This window comes from Gobio gobio (assembly GCF_949357685.1).
Source record: "Gobio gobio genome assembly, chromosome: 13".
In the NCBI taxonomy this organism is placed as follows: domain Eukaryota; kingdom Metazoa; phylum Chordata; class Actinopteri; order Cypriniformes; family Gobionidae; genus Gobio; species Gobio gobio.
Genome location: NC_137106.1, coordinates 20381303 through 20402578, shown reverse-complemented (window position 1 = coordinate 20402578; position 21276 = coordinate 20381303). Strand labels below are relative to the sequence as shown.

General features: G+C 38.1%; 3 protein-coding genes across 5 annotated transcripts in view; 2 read left to right on the top strand and 1 right to left on the bottom strand.

The window, feature by feature from the left end:
• Positions 1-1579: 1579 nt before the first annotated feature.
• Positions 1580-9888, bottom strand: cmpk2 (cytidine monophosphate (UMP-CMP) kinase 2, mitochondrial). Its single transcript, XM_079832512.1, has 5 exons — positions 9131-9888; positions 7282-7396; positions 6891-7092; positions 4772-5005; positions 1580-3876 (listed from the first exon to the last, which is right to left on the bottom strand). The coding sequence occupies exons 1-5, from the start codon at positions 9707-9709 to the stop codon at positions 3756-3758; spliced, it is 1251 nt and encodes a 416-aa protein (XP_079688638.1). The 5' UTR covers positions 9710-9888; the 3' UTR covers positions 1580-3755.
• Positions 9889-10370: 482 nt separating this feature from the next.
• Positions 10371-16117, top strand: rsad2 (radical S-adenosyl methionine domain containing 2). The gene is made up of 6 exons (XM_079833179.1): positions 10371-10800; positions 13015-13176; positions 14089-14318; positions 14407-14556; positions 14828-14860; positions 15220-16117. Exons 1-6 carry the CDS (start codon positions 10491-10493, stop codon positions 15382-15384), a joined length of 1050 nt encoding a protein of 349 aa, XP_079689305.1. The 5' UTR covers positions 10371-10490; the 3' UTR covers positions 15385-16117.
• A 3543-nt stretch (positions 16118-19660) lies between these two features.
• rnf144aa (ring finger protein 144aa) overlaps positions 19661-21276 on the top strand; it is a 46542-nt gene continuing 44926 nt past the window's right edge. For all 3 annotated transcript variants that reach the window (XR_013817761.1, XR_013817762.1, XM_079833177.1), the window contains exon 1: positions 19661-19815. The gene's annotated coding sequence lies outside the window, so the exon portion shown is untranslated. The remainder of the gene's footprint in view (positions 19816-21276) is intronic.

The following is a 21276-nucleotide window of genomic DNA, read 5'->3' as shown; positions in this document are numbered from 1 at the left end:
TTTACGACCGGAGCAGGAGCTTGGTTCGCATTGCTGGCAGGAAGTCAGACCTGTTCCCGGTCCATGTTGGACTCCGGCAGGGCTGCCCTTTGTCATCGGTTCTGTTCATAATTTTTATGGACAGAATTTCTAGGTGCAGCCAAGGGCCGGAGAGTGTCCGGTTTGGGGACCATGCGATTTCGTTGCTGCTTTTTAGATGATGTTGTCGTGTTGGCCTCCTCAGACCAGGACCTTCAGTGTGCACTGTTTGCAGCCAAGTGTGAAGCGGCTGGGATGAGAATCAGCCCCTCCAAGTCCGAGGCCATGGTTCTCAGTTGGAAAAGAGTGGATTGCCCACTTCAGTTGGTTCAGAGTTCCTGCCTCAAGTGGAGGAATTCAGGTATCTTGGGGTCTTGTTCACGAGTGAGGGAAGGATGGAACAGGAGATCGACAGAAAAATTGGTGCAGCATCTGCAGTAATGCGGTCGATGTACTGGTCTGTCGTGGTAAAGTAGGAGCTGAGCTGTAAGGCAAAGCTCTCGATTTACCGGTCGATCTACATTCCTACTCTCACCTATGGTCATGAGCTGTGGGTCATGACCGAAAGGACAAGATCCCGGATACAGGCGGCCGAAATGAGCTTTCTCCGTAGGGTGGCTGGGCGCTCCCTTAGAGATAGGGTGAGAAACTCGGTCACTCGGGAGGAGCTCAGAGTAGAGCCGTTACTCCTCCACATCGAGAGGAGCCAGCTGAGGTGGCTCAGGCATCTATTTCGGATGCCTCCTGGACGCCTTCCCAGGGAGGTGTTTCGGGCACGTCCCACCGGGAGGAGGCGCCGGGGAAGACCTAGGAAACGCTGGAGGGATTATGTCTCCCGGCTGGCCTGGGAATACCTCGGGGTTCCCCCGGTAGAGCTGGAGGAAGTGGCTAGGGAGAGGAAGGTCTGGGCGTCTCTGCTTAGGCTGTTGCCCCCGCGACCCGGCCCCAGATAAGCGGAAGATGATGATGATGATGATGATGATGATGATGATGATGATGATGATGATGATGATAATGATAAATAATATGGATTTATTTTATTGAAGTTACAATATAGTGAAGGATATATACATAGTTCCTTGACATCTAAAGAAAATGTTAACACTTTTGTATTTCCGTTACTGTGTAAAAAAGTTATTGTTTTTCTTGTAATTGTGACTTTTTGTGTCAATGTAACATATCACAAATACATTTTATTTATCATAATTGTAACTTTATTTCTGGAATTCTGACCTTATTCTTTTAATTGTGATGATATATATATATCACAATTCCAAATAAATTTTTGTATTTTTGTATTTTTGTTTATTATTTCTATTACATCAAAGAATCCTGAAAAAAAGTGTATAATGGGTTTCACAAAAAATAGTAAGCAGCACTGCTGTTTTTAAAATTGATAATAATAAGAAATTATTCTTGAACACCAAATCAGCATATCAGAATAATTTCTGAAGGATCATGTGACACTGAAGGCTGGACATCACAGGAATACATTTTAAAGTAGAAAATAGTTATTTTAAATTGTAATAATATTTCACAATATTACTGTTTTTATTCTTTTAATCAAATTAATGCAATGTCATAAGACACTTTCAAACACATTTTTAAAAAATCTTACCAACCCAAAACTTTTGAACGCTAATGTAAAATTTTATTTTTTACAAAAACATGCTTCTATAGCTTATCATAATGCAATATTTATTACAGTCAGTAATGAGTTGCAATGCATAAAGCACTGCTCATCATACATCAAGCTACTTAGAAGCCACCCACAGTATTGTAAGAGCACATGTTTGACCCCCTCCCTAGTTCTGCGCTGTAGGATCGTCTGTCCATAGCAACTGAACATATAATCCTTAAACACTGTATATTCCCTCTGAGAGCAACTGCAAATAGATGTAAAATTGATCAACCTGACTGTCGGACCACTGGGGACCACTGTGGTCTCCGAGCAGAAATTTAACTGGAGCCAGTTTATTAAAATCACTGACCAGTACATTTCTCACGCTGCATATTTAAATATGGCCTTTTACGCCGTGAGGCATTAATATTAACCACCACCAGGCATATAAGCAGTGTTTTAAAAAATAAACATTTAATTGCATCTATAGCTAGAGATTCAATAATTGGCTGAGGGGAGTGTGTAATTGCGCAGTGGTGTGGAAAGCCGTCTGACAGTGATCTACAGGACTCCATTAATTGCCATATGAATATACCCTACTCTCTTCTCCACACTGCTGAGGCATCAGTGTGAAGGAGACGGGTCACTCCGTCTTTCCCGGCCCATATCCTCACTGAGCTCATAATTATTAAAACCTTTAATTAATCTTGCGATCACTGGGTAAATGCAGTGCTCACCACATAAATGAATTATAGGTGTGGTATTGTTAGTGCATGAGGGCAGGTGGTCGCCTGCATGCATCCCGTGGCACTTAAGGCGTGTATGAATGCTAAATGTGGATTATTGAAGATCAAATGTATAATTAAAAGATTATTTGACGCAAAAAGGAAAACTCTTTCGGTCATTATCAAATTTAGGTTGATGTTCGCTGATTATGTTCCCCTCCACCAGAGCTCAAAATATCATTGGTGTTTGTGTTAAAATTCCAAAATGGTTTGTAAATGCATCGCACCACATTTTGAGGGAGATTGAGATTTAATAGCTATGGTAGAATATTTTCAGTTGAAAAAATATTAACTGGAATATAGCATACGGACTACTTTTATGGTGTTTTTTGTTTTGTTTTGGTGATTGCTCTGAAATATAAATAAAAAACATGTAAACGCATTGTGTTTTGATAGTGATTGAAATTAAATAAAAAAATCTAAAGCTAAAAAAATCTATGAATTAAAAAATAAAATAATAGTAATAATAAATCAGTCTGTTCACATAAATATAGTATTTTTTGGCTTGGAATATAGCATGGACTACTTTTATGGTGTTTTTTTTTTGGTTTTATTGGTGATTGCTCTGAAATCTCATAAATTGTTTGTAAACACATTGTGCCAAGTTTTGACAGAGATTGAGATTTTTCACTTTTAGGTGAACTGTGTCTTTAAAAGAAAAAGCAAAGATGTGTATTATATTAAAATTTATTCTTAACTGATTACTTCAGTACAATAAACAGACTTTACGGACTCTGGAACTGAGTTATACATGTACATTTTTGTCCTAACATATCACTCTTAATTAATGATCAGAGTCTGTGTCCAAAAGCAACAGCAACAAATCAAAGCAAGTTTAAATTGCCTGGATCAGATCTATTGCTTTTAATACCTCCATAAGGTCCCTTGATTCCATCTCCTATAGGAGTGAATGCCGAGCTGACCAACAATGAGTTCTTGTGTTTAAATCTAATTGAAGTGATTGATGAATTCTCAAACCTCTTTAGCTGAGTTCCTGTGTTTCACTGGGAATAAGTCAGAGTGAGGAAAGTGGACGCTGTGACCCTGCGTATGAGAGCTGACATCCAGCTATGGCACCCGCAATAACTTTCCCTCTCGTGTCATCACTAAAGCTCTGTGGGAAGGGGAATATGTTGTGACATGTCCAGATACGAGCCCTGAAATATATGCTGGCAGTTAGCCACCAGCCTTCCTTTCAATCAACAGACTCAGCTGACTGGGGCTCTTACAGTGGGTTTCATTGAATGGGGGTTGAATCGTAACACTACACTACCATCTAGTGCTTTGTGGAGGGATTGCAGGGCTTCTTGCCGGAGTAGGGAGCCGGTTGTTTACAAGTGATATTTGTTCCTAATTAAATGCTGCACTTGTTGTAGTACTTCTTGTGGAGAGGGGCTTGCATCAACGATGATGCAGGCGGGATTCTGGATTCTCTTGTAAGCTTCCTCCACTCTGAAAAACAAGAGCAATTTGTCATAAGCGCAACAAAGCTGATTTGCTTATTGTTTTTCTGAATATACTTGATAGCGTTTGGATGGAAATCTTAAAAATTTGGCTACCAATAGGGGTCATCTTCAGGAAATGGAGCCGTAATATTTCTGTGGTAACCACAATACATTTGTTCAGGATTCTTTGATGAATAAAAATAACATTTATTTGAAAAAGAAATGTAAAAGTCTTTACGGTCACTTTTGATCATTTTATTGCATCCATGCTGAATTTTATTCATTTCTTTCAAACTGACCTATTTTTGTTTTCAAACAATTCTACCAAAATGTTGCCATTATTGAAATTATAGTGTCCTATTTCAGTATCTGTGTTTTTTTATTTTTATTTGATCTCAAATGTGTTATGCATTTCTCGAGAAAATGCCAAATGTGTCTACACTTTTCAAGCCCGTTATGATCAAACATTACAGTAATGCAGTGCAGTGCTTTCAAAGTGCTACCGCCGAATGGCAGCTTAACAATGTCTTTCCTACGTTTCTGGACCTTGAATGTGTTAATTAAATAGCTGTCTATGGAGCGGTCAGAGAGCTCTCGGATTTCATCAAAAATATCTTCAAATGTGTTCCGAAGATGAACGAAGGTCTTACCGGTTTGGAATGACATGAGCTAGGGTAATTAATGACAACATTTTGGGGTGAACTAACCGTTTAAGCAATTACTTTTTTTCACAAGTAAAAAAGAGCCACATTTTGTGACCCCATTTCTTGGAATTGCCCTAGAAATAGCTATTGGTTGAAGTTTTACTTTGTAATTACAGTAATCAGTACAACCAACATAGAGATGCACAACAACATCTGATAACTATAAGGGTTATCACACACTTCAACAATTTGACTTACTTAAGTCGGAAGAGCTGATTGGTCTCTAGCTCAGCCTCTTCAACGGTCTTGTCCTGTCCTCTGTCTCTGAGTCTTCTCAGTCTTTCTTCTGGATTGACAGTGAGAAGCAGTACCAGGTTTGGTTGGAACAGGTCTTCTGGCCAGTGGTAGAGCTTTGAGTCCGGCCTAGGGAGGTTTTCAACCCTCCCACCAACTGCTGTGGCAATGGCATATGCTGCTGTGCTGTGCCAATACCTAAAGGAGACAAAAAAAACTTTTTAGGGGTTATCAATATCAGTGACGGGAAAAGGAACTAACGTAAAGGGGTCATGACATTCATTTTTTAATTATTTTAATATGTTCCTTGAGGTTCACTTATAATGTTGTCTTCTTTTTTATTTAGTTTATGCACCTGCTTATAATGTTTTTAACTTAGATATAGAAATTTGATTCCATTTAAGCTTTATTAGTTGTATTTTCTGTAAATTTCATGCTGTCACCCTAATAAAGTGATCTAGGACCTTTATAGACTACGTGACATTCTAAGACTGTAAGGATGCTATCACATCTGTAGATTGTTTGCTTTGGTACAAAAAAACAATTGCAATTTCATCTTGGCTCTGTTCGCTTTCACAAGGCAACATTTCTAAATGGACCAAAATTAATTGTCACGTGCAAGTCACCTGTCCTTCATTGGTCATAGCGGTCATCCGCCAGGATGGAAAGACAACAGCTCTGAGGACTTATTGTGGCTTTCTTTGTAGCTATCATTATACACCGATCAGGCATAACATTGTGACCACTGACAGGTGAAGTGAATAACACTGATTATCTCTTCATCACGGCACCTGTTAGTGGGTGGGATATATTAGCAGCAAGTTAACATTTTGTCCTTAAAGTTGGTGTTAGAAGCAGGAAAAATTGACAAGTATAAGCATTTGAGCGAGTTTGACAAGGGCCAAATTGTGATGGCTAGACAACTGGGTCAGAGCATCTCCAAAACTGCAGGTCTTGTGGAGTGTTCCTGGTCTGCAGGGGTCAGTATCTATCAAAAGTGGTCCAAAGAAGGAACAGTGATGAACCAGCGACGGGGTCATGGGCAGCCAAGGCTCATTGATGCACGTGGGGAGCGAAGGCTGGCCCGTGTGGTCCAATCAAACAGACGAGCTACTGTAGCTCAAATTGCTCAAGAATTTAATGCTGGTTATGATAGAAAGGTGTCAGAATACACAGAGCATCGCAGTTTTTTTGCGTATGGGGCTGCATAGCCATAGACCAGTCAGGGTGCCCATGTTGACCCGTCCACCGCCGAAAGTGCCAACATTGGGCACATTAGCATCAGAACTGGACCACGGCGCAATGGAAGATGGCCTGGTCTAATGAATCACGTTTTTTTTTACATCATGTGGATGGCCGTGTGCGTCGCTTACCTGAGGAACACATGGCACCAGGATGCACTATGGGAAGAAGGCAAGCCGGTGGAGGCAGTGTGATACTTTGGGCAATGTTCTGCTGGGAAACCCTCGGTCCTATTTGGCACGTACCACCTACCTAAGCATTTTTGCAGACCATGTACACCCTTTCATGGAAACAGTATTCCCTGGTGGCTGTGGCTTTCAGCAGGATAATGCGCCCTGCCACAAAGCAAAAATGGTTCAGGAGTGGTTTGAGGAGCACAACAACGAGTTTAAAGGTGTTGACTTGGCCTCCAAATTCCCTTAGATCTCAATCCAATCGAGCATCTGTGGGATGTGCTGAACAAACAAGTCCGATCCATGGAGGCCCAGCTCGCAACTTACAGGACTTAAAGGATCCAGATACCACAGAACACCTTCAGGTGTCTATCCCTCACAGCCTCAATTTCATCCATGTAAAATTCAATATGGTGTCTAACCTGACAAGGGCTATTGATATCCTCATTGTTTTTGTGCCAGATCTGCTCTGATTACAAAAATAATTGATATTACCTAATAGGTGTATATTTAAAGTATCCTCAAATAAACATTTAAGTTTGAGCGAGCCTCAATTTCCACATATCCAGCTTTACAACATACATCTGCTACATCCCTATACGTTCCACAGTGCTGCCCAAACAGTAGCTGAATCGTGTGAGTGTATTTGTGGTGCAGTGTATCTCTACCTGTCCACTATGACAGGAGCCCTTAAGGACTCTTTTCCAATGTGGGCTGCAGTGATGTAGTTCCCAAGAGCGTAAAAGGCCCTGCGGATGAGGGGTGGTTCTGAGTCAAAGCGCTGTCTGAAAGGAGCCAGGCACTGGGGAGGAGATTTGAGCAGAGTGGCATTCAGAGACTCCCGCAGGGCTTCTGTGAGAGTAGTTTTACCTGGGTGAAATCAGGGAAAGAGAGAAGTCAACAAAATTGTAGAGTGCACTATTTGTTTGAGCATGATTTGTATCATTTTGAGCAAATCATTTTTAGATGATATTACTTTCTGCTTGGTAAAAAGTATGTGTTTGACTGTATTCGTATTAGTTAGAAGAGCAAAACATTTGTCAAAGGCTCAGTGTTAACCTGTAGCATCCAGTCCCTCGATCACAATGACAGGAAATCCATCACCCCTTCTTGTCTCCAACTGTTCATCTACGAGCTTCAGCACTTCCTTTGACTCAGGGATAATGTCAGTGCACTGGGATGGGCAGAGGAGGATGTAATGTTTTACCACAAGCTGCATTGTGGTTAGACTACTGAATTGCATGGGTTAAATAATCACCCATTGTTCACTGTTCCCTCCGATCAGGTTCATTTCATTTCAGCATCAAAGTAAAATAATCTAGACAGGTATAACTGCAGCAGTTTTTTATATACATATACATTTATAAACATATACTACTGTCCAGAAGTTTGAGGTTGGTATCTTTATTTATTTTATTTATTTATTGAAAAAAGTCTCTTAAACAGTGGCAAGAAAAAGTATGTGAACCACTTGCAGTATCTGTGAAAATGTGAATAATTTTAACTAAATAAAAGAGATCAAACTAAATGCATGTTATTTTTTTATTTTATTTAGTACTGTCCTGACTCCTGAATAAGATAAATTACCAAAAAAAATGTTTACATATAGTCCACAAGACAAAAAAAATAGCTGAATTTATTAAAATAATCCCGTTCAAAAGTTTATGAACCATTCATTCTCAATACCGTGTGCCATTCCCTGGATGATCCATTGCTGTATTTTTGTTTGTTTTTTGTGATGGTTGTTCATGAGTCCCTTGTTTGTCCAACGCTATTCAGAAAAATCCTCCGGGTCCTGCAAATTCTTCCATTTTCCAACATCTTTTGCATATTTGAACCCTCTCCAGCAGGGACTGTATGATTTTGAGATCCATCTTTTCACACTGAGGACAATTGAGGGACTGAAACACAACTATTAAAAAAGGTTCAAACGTTCACTGATGCCCCAGAAGGAAACAGTGCATTAAAGGAGAACTCTGGTGAATTTTTAAGTTAATCTTGATCGTTATACATTTGTGAGTACTGTCTATAGAAAAAAAAAAAACTGAAAACTTTTGAACAGGATGAAGATGATCCAAATGTTTCTTATTTTGTTTAAATATCTCTTTTTTTCCCCTTAATTTAGTCCTGCCCTTCAGAAGCAACAGAAGATACTTGCATGTTTCCCAGAAGACAAATTGAGTACAATTTACCTTGATCTTCAAATTCAATAATTTTCACCCCCAGCTCTTAATGCATCGTGTTTCCTTCTGGAGCATCAGTGAATGTTTGAATTGTCTCAGTATTGAGAATTAATGGTTCATAACATTTTTGAACGGGGTTATTTTAATAAATTCAGCTTTTTTTTTTTTGTCTTGTGGACTATATGTAAACATTTTTTTATGTAAAATATATTATTCAGGATAGTACTAAATAAAAAATAACATGCATTTTGTATGATCTCTTTTATTTAGTTGAAATTATTCACATTATCACAGATTCTGCAAGTGGTTCACATACTTTTTCTTGCCACTGCATGCTCACCAAGACTACACTCGTTTGATAAAAACAATATAGTAGAAACTAAAAAGAGTAATATTGTGAAATATTATAACAATTTAATCATTGTAATAATATTAGTTATTACAATTATAATATATTTTTAAATGTAATGTTTTCCTGTGATGGCAAAGCTTCAGCAGCCATTACTCCAGTCTTGTGTCACATTGATCCTTCAGAAATCATTCTAATACGCTGATTTGGTGCTCAATAAACTGAAAACAGTTTTGTGCTGCTTAATATTTTTGTGGAAAATGTGATACATCGTTTTCAGAATGAATAGATAGTTCAACACCGTATAGGCCTACCATTTAAATTATAATGGTAATTTTTTGGTGAATGTAGTGCATCTTTGTATAGCCTACTGTACCTCCTGAAGAACCTTACAGGCTTCCTCCATACTGTAGAAGACATCGGAGTTCCTGATGTTCAGTGTGGATGGGTGATGCTCTGCTGCTGCTGCAGGTGTGATGTACTGTCTCACTGACACCTCCACTTGATTGACAGGCGACCACAGCTCCTGCCAGCAGTACTGACCCTCACGCTCGTACGAAAACACACACACTGTTTTACTCTGCCGCAATGTGTTTAAAAGGTCCTCTGAAAGTGTTGTAGTGGATTTGTCTCGTATAAAAAAACCTTTAACGACGCTATTTTCGTCGTCCGGACTAAACGAAGACGCTTCAAAAACATCGCAATCTCGCGAGAGTGTTGAAGACAGCTTGTGTTTCATTTCGGCGTGCGTTTGCGCTTTCTCAATTCTATTCTCACTTTGGACATGTAGCGAGAAGAGTTTCCCACCATCTCCAAAGAGCTGTTGATGAGCATGGTGAAGAACGTGTGGGCTTGAGCTCAATGTGAAATAAAGGGGTTCAGCGCGCAAATCAAATTCCACCGCGAATACACGCGAACACAACTGTCCACCTCGAGACATTGCTCTCCTTAGCATTGTGAGCGGTATTAGATGTTACAGTAGCCTATATTGAGGAAACTCATGTTATTAGCGCTTACAGAGAAACGAAACTAGACCAGAAAACGAAAGTAGGCTAGCCTATAGCCGTCGTCCACTTACGTAACTCACGAGCCCAGCTGATCAGTCACGCTTTCTAGGATAACGAGACAGTATACGGGGAGCCAGTTTATCCAGTAGGGCTACTATACAGCTGTCATTAAAAAATAATAATATTCCAATTATCACTTTTATCTAGTTGCTTATAGCATGCACTAGAATATTGGCTGTTAGTACGTAAAACACATAGGCCTATTAATATTAATATCAACATTAGCTACTATTAGTAACAGTAACAATTATAAATCCTATAGGAGTGTAATGAGGCAAAAATGCGTAGGCTAGTTAGTTAGTGAGAATTGGACTCTTAACTAAAGTTTGGCCATGTTGTTGTTGGCTATATTATAGTGTTGTTAATGATCGGAAAAGAACCAAATCTATTCTTATAATAAACGAATTTAAATATGTTGCTGCTTGTGGTGGTATCACATTAAGCCTTATCTGTACAGGCGACTATTTGGAAAATGAAACGCTACTACGCCTATGTTTGACTCAGCTGATAGGCTTGTATTTATCTTTCGTTTTCAGTCCTTCCGAGTCCCAAACAAGAACAGAAACTGATCAGAATAGCAACTTGAGACTGCGTCCTATAAAAGGGATAGGGCTCTCTGCAGACAGAGTCTACACACCTTTACCATCAACCCAAGTTGGTTTTGCAAGAATGTTGATGCAGTTGTGTTTCAAGAACGTCCACAGTTTCTTTTTAGCCCTGCTGAGATGGATTATGATGAGGGTATCAGGCACACTTGTGCAACCAACACCTATTGGAAAGATCAGTCGTCCGAAGACTGGCACCAAAGAGCAGAAAGATGGGTCAAGCGCGCAGCTGACTAGTACTCCGAGCAGTGTAAACTACCATTTTACCCGGCAGTGCAATTACAAATGCGGGTTTTGCTTCCACACTGCGAAGACCTCGTTCGTCTTGCCTATTGAAGAGGCAAAGAGGGGCTTACGACTTCTGACAGAAGCAGGTAATCTAACATTCTCTCTTAAAGTCATCATGAAATCAAAATAGATTTTTTATGGAATATTGCAGAATTTATTATAAACGATATCAAATCATTATTTAAAATAAATATAATTAAAAAAAGGAATCTTCCTCCCATTTTTTTTTTTTTTTTTTTTTACAAAACCAATTCCAGGTAGGCTATACAACTGGGAATTCAATTACAGGATACAAAGTCAGGAAAATACCACAAAAATGATAGTGAGACTATAAATTATAGTTTTAAGGGCTTTGGAGTTGCTGGATGTGTGTCCAGGTAGGATTTAAGTTCCTTACAAAAAACGAAAAAGTGGGACATAGCACCCTGAAAATGACATTTGTGTAAGAAAACCTTTGCTAAGAAAAAAAAAAAAAAAAATATTGGTCTTGTTGAAATTACATCTTTCTCTGATGACGTGATTACTGGCACGTACTCTAGAGACAGAGCGTATTTAGGCCACGCCCACACCGGGGGGAAAACAATCCAACGCTCTCCATTGACTTTGCATTGCGGGAGGCTGCATCCTTGTCATTTCGGACTTATAAAAAAAAACAGAACAATGTCTAAAAGCTGATATGTGACAAAGTGTACAGCAAACAAGCTAAAAAACACAGAAATAAGTTTTTATAAGCTGTCGACCCAAAAAAACGAGAGTTTAAGGAGACAAAAGTGGATAAAGGCAGTAAAACGTGACGCTTCAGCAGGAAGAATGGGTACATTTTGGGATCCTGACACTCAGTATGTCTCAGTATGCCTATGTGTGCAGTAAATATGTTGTCACTGTTAAGTCAAATATCCAAATTTCAGGTTTATATGTTATATTTCCTGTCTCTGATTACGTTCCCCTCTAGTGGGTGGACTTCTCAGTGTAATATAACGTGTCGCGCTCTGTCTAATGGCCTGTATCCACTTTTTTGTCCTTAAACGCTCGTTTTTTGGGTCAATAGCTTATAAAAACTTCTGGGTTTTTGGTTGTGGGTTTTGTTTAGCTTGTTTGCTGTACACTTTGTCACATATCCACTTTTAGACATTGTTCTGTTTTTTGTTATAAGTCCGAATTGACAAGGATGCAGCCTCACGCAATGCAAAGTCAATGGAGAGCGTTCGATTGCCCCCCCCCCCCCGGTGGGCGTGGCCTTCAGATTATGACGCGTGTATATGACAGAGCGTATTTAGGCCACGCCCACACGGGGGGGGGGGGGCAATCCAACGCTCTCCATTGACTTTGCATCGCGGGAGGCTGCCTCATTGTCATTTCGGACTTATAACAAAAAACTGAACAATATATAAAAGCTGATATGTGACAAAGTGTACAGCAAACAAGCTAATCAAAACCCAGAACTTTTTATAAGCTGTTGACCCAAAAAAACGAGCGTTTAAGGACAAAAATGTGGATTCAGGCCATGAGACAGAGCGCGACGGGTCATATTAACTTACACTGAGAACTACGGCGACTAGAGGGGAACGTAATCAGTGACAGTAAATATAATATATAAAACGGACATTTGGATATTTTACTTAACAGTGACAAAATGTTTACTGCACACATAGACATATTGAGGCATACTGAGTGTCAGGATCCCAAAATGTACCCATTCTTCCTGCTGAAGCTTCAGTTTCGGATTTCCTGTATCCACTTTTATCTTCTTAAACGCTCGTTTTTGGGAGTCGACAGCTTATAAAAACGTATTTCTATGTTTTTTTTAGCTTGTTTGCTGTACACCTTGTCACATATCAGCTTTTAGACACTTTTCAGTTTTTTGTTATAAGTCCGAAATGACAAAGAGGCAGCCTCACGCAATACAAAGTCAATGGAGAGCGTTGGATTGTTTTCCCCCCTGGTGTGGGCGTGGCCTAAATGCGCTCTGTCTCTATGCAATCTGTCGTTGCATTCACATGAGATAGCTAATGGAAATGTAATGTAGCCTATATATATATATATATATATATATATATATATATATATATATATATATATATATATATATATATATATATATATATATATATATATATATATATATATATATATATATTACAATTTGTTTTAATTATAATTGTTATCATTAATAATTTAATATAGGCTACACCTAAATTACTTTTTTTTTTTTTTTTTTTTTTCCTATTTCAACTTTAATGTTGACTAGACTGTCTTTTTTACTCTCAAACTTTGTTGATATTATCGATTGTATGTTTTAGGAATGGAAAAAGTCAACTTCTCGGGTGGAGAGCCCTTTCTTCACGAGAGAGGCAATTTTCTGGGAGAGTTGGTCCGATTCTGCAAACAGGAGCTCCAGCTGCCGAGCGTCAGCATCGTTAGTAATGGCAGTCTGATCAAAGAAACCTGGTTTCAGAAATACGGTGAGAATCATTTCTGACCACCAGAGGACAGCAAAGATCATTTTAAAGCGCTTTAGGGTGAACGTTACACATTTTCCACTGTAATAGCCTATTAATAATAATAATAGAAATGACGATCTCAGCGTTGATTATAGCCATGGCATAGGCTTACTTGTAGGTTAACTATTAAGATCCACTTAATAATTGGATATTAATATGGTTTCACAGACAGGGCTTAGACTAAACTAGGATTAGGCCTTTCAATTCAATAAAATCTTTTTAATCGAATCCCTGACACTGTCAGAGGCTATAGTATGACAAAAAAGTCTAATTGTGAAATATGCCCAACTTAAAATTGTATATCTAAGCATACAAAATTTTGGTGTGAGAAAAAGGTTTTTATTCAGTAAAGATTCATTGGATTGATCAAAGGTGACAGAAAAGACATGTATAATGTTACAACATATCTCTATTTCAAATAAATGTTGTTTTGTATCCTTGTATTCATCAAAGAATCCTGAAATAAGAAATGATTCTTGAGCAGCAAATCAGCATATTAGAATGAACTCTAAAGGACCACTGACACTAAAGACAGTATCTGAATCACAGACATAAATTACATTTTTAAACATATTTAAAAGGGAAAACAGTTATTTTAAACTGAAATAATGTTTCACTTTCATTTTAAAGTATATTTTCTAAAAACAGAATAATACATTTCTTTTAAAATACTTGCTTATGGAATGCTAAAAGTGATTAAATAGGCAGATATTTGTGAATGAAGTGTACGTATTTAAATGTTACTTAAAAATATTCAAGGCATTTGCATATTGTGACAAAATTAGCCAGAAAACTACTTTTCCTATATAAAATATATGTCTGTAGTAGTCATTTTCTAAGTTTGTCTATTTCATTTGCATCTGTATTTTACAGGTGACTACTTGGACATCCTTGCAGTATCTTGTGACAGTTTTAACGAAGACACCAATAAAGTCATTGGTCGAGGTCAGGGCAAGAAGAGCCATTTGGACAATCTACACAAAGTTCGTAACTGGTGCCGGGACTATAAGGTGGCTTTCAAAATCAACTCAGTTATCAACACCTACAATGTGGAAGAAGATATGGCAGAGCAGATCAATGCTCTGAACCCAGTGCGCTGGAAGGTACAGTAACTTCTTTTCCTACAGACTGCCATTTCTCATTATCATCATAACCAGGCTGCTGAAAATGTGTATTGCAATGTTCACACAGGTCTTCCAGTGTCTGATAATTGAAGGTGAAAATGCAGGGGAGAACAGCCTCCGCGAGGCAGAGAAATTTGTCATTAGCGAGCAGCAATTCCAAGACTTCCTGGACCGCCACCAGAGCGTTGAGTGTCTGGTTCCAGAGTCTAATCAAAAGGTAATTTTGAGGCACAGAGCGCATACTTTGGCTCAATTCAGATCAAAATAGCTCACAATTTGGTAGATTAAGTGGCTTCAATTTATGGGTAATACAGCAATAAACTTTCAGTTTCAATTCATTACCGAAGCTTTTAAGACGTATAAGTGGCCACAACAAGTTTTGAATTTAAATAAAAATAGCTCTGCTCAGAGATAGATGCCTGGGATTTGAATATAAAGCTGTTAACTTATATGAATTGTTTATTTACTCATCTATTTCCCTTTTACAGATGAGAGACTCTTACCTGATTCTTGATGAATATGTAAGTAGTCATATTTTCTCCTCAGCATCCATTAAGCCTTCTTCTCATTACTGCAAAGGATTTTTGAATATAGATTTGATTAGGCTGTCATTAGACTCTAAAGGATTTTTGTATATTAGATTACACTATTATTACAGTGTCAATGATTCCTTTAAATTACATTGTCATATCAGTAGCGAAGGGATTATGGATGGGAATATAATAAGGCCTGCAGTAATTTGCCTCATTCCAGGCTTAAAATTACTTCGTCCCCTTGGATAATCTCTGATCTCTATTAATAATCATGCTGTCTATGCTACATCATCAGAAAGAGCAATCATCATAAATAGATTTTTAATCCTCTATATCTGATGCCGCAGATGCGCTTCTTGGATTGCAGAGAGGGGAGGAAAGATCCGTCAAAGTCCATTCTGGATATTGGAGTGGAAGAGGCCATCAAGTTCAGTGGTTTTGATGAGAAGATGTTCCTCATAAGAGGGGGGAAATATACGTGGAGCAAGGAAGATATGAAACTGGAGTGGTGACCTTTCTCGATTTTGCTGTTTACATTGAAATCTGATTTAATTTATAAATGTTAAACAATAAATAATTATGCAATGCAGCTCCATATATAAGCTGGTTGAATATGTCTGTATATTCAATCTTTTTTTTAAAGCAGATTCTACTGCACTGAAATACTTATATTATTGATATATTGATTATTTGTATAGATATATAATTTTTTAATGTTTCAGATGTTTACATGTTTACATGTTTGTATTATGCTTGCATATTTGCATTACCCAAAGTATGTTTTTTTTAACTCTTATGCTATGTGATTTTCTTTAGCTTTACTTTCTTAGTAGAAGTAATTGTTTTCATGCAGTCCTGTAGGAAAATTATTGGTAAATGATCTACTTATTGTTTGATTATGTGCACTTTGAAAGCATAAGGACACTTTGAATTAGAATAATTGAGACTTAATGCACCTTAGATGCTTTAATTGTCATACAATTGAACTGGCAATTTACTTGAGGCACAGTTTGAGGCTCCTCAGATCACAAAGCTGGAATAGTTCTTATAGGAACTCAAAAGACTCAGCGATTCTTTCTGTAACCCATTGGAAGACGTTAAGGCTCTTATAGTGGAGTTTACTGAGGCACCTTGAAAAAGAAATCTATAGAAATCAAAATGATGCCTCGATTATCTTTTCATTTTATTTTGAAGTTGTGACTATATTTTATTTTATTACTTTGTGAATAAATATTTTTAACAATATCTTGTTACTTGTTACATCTTATCTCATTGTTCAAACTGCTCAAAGAGTCATCTTTTAAGATTCAATTTAGGCCTTCCTGATATACGAAGAAGATGTTACTGATTTTGCTAACTTGAATTTCTTTATAGAGTTCTTCAAGCTCACTGCTCGGTTGTATTTAGGTAATCCCTGTTATGGAGTAGGCTACGTTTTCATGTCCCCATCATATATGTCCTATATACATATGTTTTGCTTTGGTTTGAACTGATATTGCCAAAAGAAATCAATATGTAGCCTATATTTCACTAGTCGTTCGTAATACCCTACTAATAAAATATAACTCACAAAAAAGGTAATTGATGAGTATTGGTAATGGATCTGATACATTTCCCCGCGGTTTCACAGACAAGGCTTAAAGGAGTAGTTCACTTCAGAATTAAAATTTCCTGATAATTAAAGGGTTAGTTCACCCAAAAATGAAAATTCTGTCATTAATTACTTACCCTCATGTCGTTCGACACCCGTAAGACCTCCGTTCATCTTCGGAACACAAATTAAGATATTTTATTTGAAATCCGATGGCTCAGAAAGGCCTCCATTGGCACAATGAACTGTACACTCTCAAGACCCATAAAAGGTACTAAAGACGTCGTTACAAAGTCCATCTCACTACAGTGGTTCTACAATAACTTTATAAAGCGACGAAAATATTTTTTGTGCGAAAAAAAAACCTAAATAACGACTTATATAGTGATGACCGATTTCAAAACACAGCATCATGAAGCTTCGAAGTGTTATGAATCAGTGAGTCGAATCATGATTCGGATCGCGTGTCAAACCGCCAAACTGTTGAAATCACGTGACTTTGGCGATCCAAACCGCTGAATCGACTCACTGATTCATAACGCTTCGTGATAATTTACTGCCCCACGTCATTCAAGATGTTCTTGTCTTTCTTTCTTCAGTCGAAAAGAAATTAAAGTTTTTGAGGACAACATTCCAGGATTTTTCTCTATAGTGGACTTCAATGGTAGACTGGGTAAACCCAGCCTGATCTTCCGGCGATTTGATTTTGCCCTGCAACTCAGTCTGGAAACCTGTACATTCATTTCTACTGCTTCTGTTACACTTTTGCAGGAACCAATCACAGACTGGCTTATCCACCTGTCGCGCTATTGGCGGGTTTAACACGACGACGGATAGAGAGCGATGGGTCGTTGCCCGTTGATCACGCCTCTTGTGGTCTAATTGGTTGAAGGACTATCCAATTGCATACAGAGTCATTTGAATTATGCTCGTTTATCACGCCTCTTGTAGTCTGATTGGTTGAAAGACTATCCAATTGCGTACAGTCATTTAATTTATGCTCGTTTAGCACGCCTCTTGTGCAGTAGAAAATACATAGCAGACTCCCCAGACCAATGTTCAATCTTAAATTGAGCTTGGTCTGGTGATAGCCAGACAACTTCAATGGGGTACAAAGGTTTGAATGTCCAAATTGCAGTTTCAATGCAGCTTCAAAGGGCTCGACACGATCCCAGATGAGGAATAAGGGTCTTATACGCTTGGCGTGATACTGGGTTGATGAGAAAGTACCGATCAAGTGTTTACAAAGAAAATGTGCAAAGACTTCGGCCCAAACCCATTTCTACCCCTTAGCCCTTCCCTTTCCCCTATCCCTTCGTTTTGCGCGGTCACGTGAAGGGGTAGGGGTGTCTCAATTCTCTTGGGGGGACGGAGTAAAACGTAACAAAATAGGCTATAAAATAATAAAAACGTAGCAAAAAAAAAAAAAACTGTAACAAAGCCTTGTTTGTGTAACCTTTTCCCACACACAAGTTTGAAATGTTCCAAATGACCCCCAGACATTTATTATAATGGGTTTGTGTGATGATTGTTTTAAGATCACTTGGAATTGATATAGCTTTTATTTATACTGTAATGTTGAATGTCTATCATTAATGTTTAAAAAGAAATTCAGAGACATCAGTAGCAGTTTTAGTATCAGTGATACTAGCCTTCATAAAAATATGCCATTACAACAAATATTTCAAATATACTGTCTTTAAGTTGTTAATTTGGAGAGTAACTGTGAAATTATTATAATAGCCTATAGAAATATTAAAAACGCAGACGTTGAATGTGCGATTAATTAGTTCCTTTTTTTAATTGCGAGATACTGCCTTACAACTAGATTCACCTTTAAATGTTTAATGGTTAATTTTCACAGCACTAAACTGAAATATACAGTAACCATCCAAAACATTCAACAGATTTATTTAACCTGAGGACAATTTATTTAGAGGGTTTTTGTGACCTCTTAAACTGTGCAACTCAAAAAAAAAAAACACCTTTCCAAACTAGAGTCCGCCTAGTGAATTTCGGCCATTTCCACCACTGGGTATAGTAGTGGTGTCCCATTTCTTAGGGGAATATTTTCACCCCTACGCCTTGGCACTTTGTTTCAAGGGGCAAGGGGAACAGGTAGGGGTAGGGGAAGGCGAAGGGGTATAAAATAGAATTGGGATTGGGCCTAAGTCAAGGTTAAACGATGTCGGACGATTTTGAAGTTGGAAGAGAAAATGAGATGGAGTTTTTCGCCCTATACCACGGTACTTTGGTACTTCCGCCTACGTTAGACATGCGTGACCTTTCCAGCGTGATTACGTAATGTGTGGCGCATCGCAGATCAGAGCAAGAAGAGCATTTTTGTTTAAAAAGTATATACATTTTAATATTTTTTAGAAAATGACTGATCGTTTCGCATTCCTTGTCTGGGATTGTGTCGAGTCTTTTGAAGCTGCATTGAAACTACAATTTGGACCTTCAAACCGTTGTACACTATTGAAGTCCATATGGAGAAAAATCCTGGAATGTTTTCCTCAACCTCAATTTCTTTTCGACCGAAGAAGGAAAGACATGAACATCTTGGATGACGTGGGGGTGAGTAAATTATCAGGACATTTTAATTCTGAAGTTAACTACTCATTTAAAGGGATATTTCACCCAAAAATGAAAATTCTGCATTCGTTTACTCACCCTCAAAGTGTTCCAAACCTGTATGAATTTATTTCTTCTCCTGAACACAAGAGAATATATTTTGAAGAATACGGGTAACCAAACAGTTGATGGACCCCATTGACTTCCATAGTAAAAAAAAAAATTCCTGTACTATGGAAGTCAATGAGGCCCAGGTTACCAACATTCTTCAAAATCTTCTTTTGTGTTAAGCAGAAGAAAGAAATACACACAGGTTTGGAACAACTTGGGGTGAGTAAATTATGACAGAATTTTCATTTTTGGGTGAACTATCACTTTAAGTCTAAACCGTTTTAACTGAAAGCAACTCAAAACATAACAGTGCCATTGTTTTGTCTTAAAATGCACACCAGTGATGTTTTTTAAGGCACGTTTAAAACCTACTTAAATGTCCTAATTAAACTAAGGCCTAATCCTGGTTTAATCTAAACCCTTACTGTGAAACTGGGCCATAAAGTCTTTTTCAAAAGCACCATAATAGTTTGTGTATTGCACCCAACAGAGGGCGCTAGTGCTGCGCCTTCGCTTCAGAGTAACATACATATATAGAGACGTACGGACGCGCTGTCTGTACAGAACAGTAGGATATACCCAGAGTCAGACTAATGGCGTCTTCACAACGCGTCCGACGGATCAGCTGATTCTTATATCTGCCTGCAAAACTACATGAAGACATAAGGTAAAACGCCCATGCAAGTACAGATAGCTATGATGAATGTGCCTGCCTTAAACTAAAATGTTTGCTTATCCACACGATTCGCTGTGTACGACACTATATTGACTTTCATTAATGCAATAGGATGTGTGCAGCGTTCATTCTTCAAGCTAAATGTCTATGTCAGCAGTCAATACATTATAACATTTCGGTTTCATTTTTTTCCTCCTTTTTTGGAAATGCTTATGGTCTACATTTGCCTATAACGGGGAAACTCCACTTTCTTTCTGGACGTGCAGCTATAGATTTGTTTACCCGAGTGATGTCTAAGATGGCTGTTTACTATTATTGTATGTACATAGGTTACAGTAACATTAAGATGGGCTGGCTCTCAAAATCTAGTGTGTTGCCTACCTATTTGTGGGCATCGTGATGTCCAAAAATGCTGCTGTAATGCCTAAAAAAGCTGCCTAGAACTAGGTAGGCAGGGCTGCACTCTCTTGTTTTGGGATCAAGGGACCCTTTTCCCTTCCAGTCAGATGATGCAAATTTATATTACGACACGACCCGTTCTGGTGTTTGAGGAGTTGATGTGTTCCAGTTCAGGTGCTGGTGCTGCAGGGGTCTAGAGGATCAGGATTGTGTTGCATAGTTTGACAGTAGATTGTTAAATTTTGACATAAACCCTGGATGAAAACTCCATGGAAAAACAGTAAGTAGATTTGAGTTATAGGGATTTTCCATGCTTGTTTGGGATTGTGTAGTATAAAGGAATGTGGTCCTCCTTAAATTATCAAAACGACACGTGTGATCCAAAGTACCAGGAACTTCTCAGTGCATCTGTTGATATCTCAAGGGAAATGTTTTGTGTAAGGATTTGGCTTGAAAGTTGTTTGTAATATTGCAAGTATTTTTTCCCCCTGTTCTATGGAAGTCAATGGGGCCCATTTTTTTTGTGTTGTATAGTTTGACAGTAGATTGTCAAATTTTTGACATAAACCCTGGATGAACACTCCATGGAAAAACAGTAAGTAGATTTGAGTTATAGGGATTTTCCATGCTTTTTGGGGGGATTGTGTAGTATAAAGGAATATTGTGGTCCTCCCTAAGTTGTCAAAACTACATGTGATCCAAAGTGCCAGGATTTTCTCAGTGCATTTGTTGATATCTCAAGGTAAATGTTTTGTGTAAGGATTTGGTTTGAAAGTTGTTTGTAATATTACAAGAAGGCAGGAGACAACCATGAGGTTATAATTTTTTTAAACAAACCAGTGATTAATCATATTCAAAATGTTTATCAAAAATGGGATTGCGTTGAGGATATATGGTAATATGAAGAATTAAGGCTATTTTCCCAATATCACAAGTATCATTTTCTCTGCCCCACCATATTAAATGTGACTACTGATCTATTATGTTCCTGATCTGAATTGAATCCTCCTAATTTCATTTGTTAAAAGTTTAGTTTAATATTAAGAACATTGT

Coding starts and splice junctions, on each gene's coding strand:
- cmpk2 (XM_079832512.1), bottom strand. CDS start 9,709: ATGCTAAGGAGAGCAATGTCTCGAGGTGGACAGTTGTGTTCGCGTGTA. Junction 7,093..7,281: donor CGAGGGACTGGATGCTACAG/GTTAACACTGAG, acceptor GATTTCACCCAG/GTAAAACTACTCTCACAGAA. Junction 3,877..4,771: donor AATCAGCTCTTCCGACTTAA/GTAAGTCAAATT, acceptor CTTGTTTTTCAG/AGTGGAGGAAGCTTACAAGA.
- rsad2 (XM_079833179.1), top strand. CDS start 10,491: ATGTTGATGCAGTTGTGTTTCAAGAACGTCCACAGTTTCTTTTTAGCC. Junction 13,177..14,088: donor AACCTGGTTTCAGAAATACG/GTGAGAATCATT, acceptor TGTATTTTACAG/GTGACTACTTGGACATCCTT. Junction 14,557..14,827: donor TTCCAGAGTCTAATCAAAAG/GTAATTTTGAGG, acceptor TCCCTTTTACAG/ATGAGAGACTCTTACCTGAT.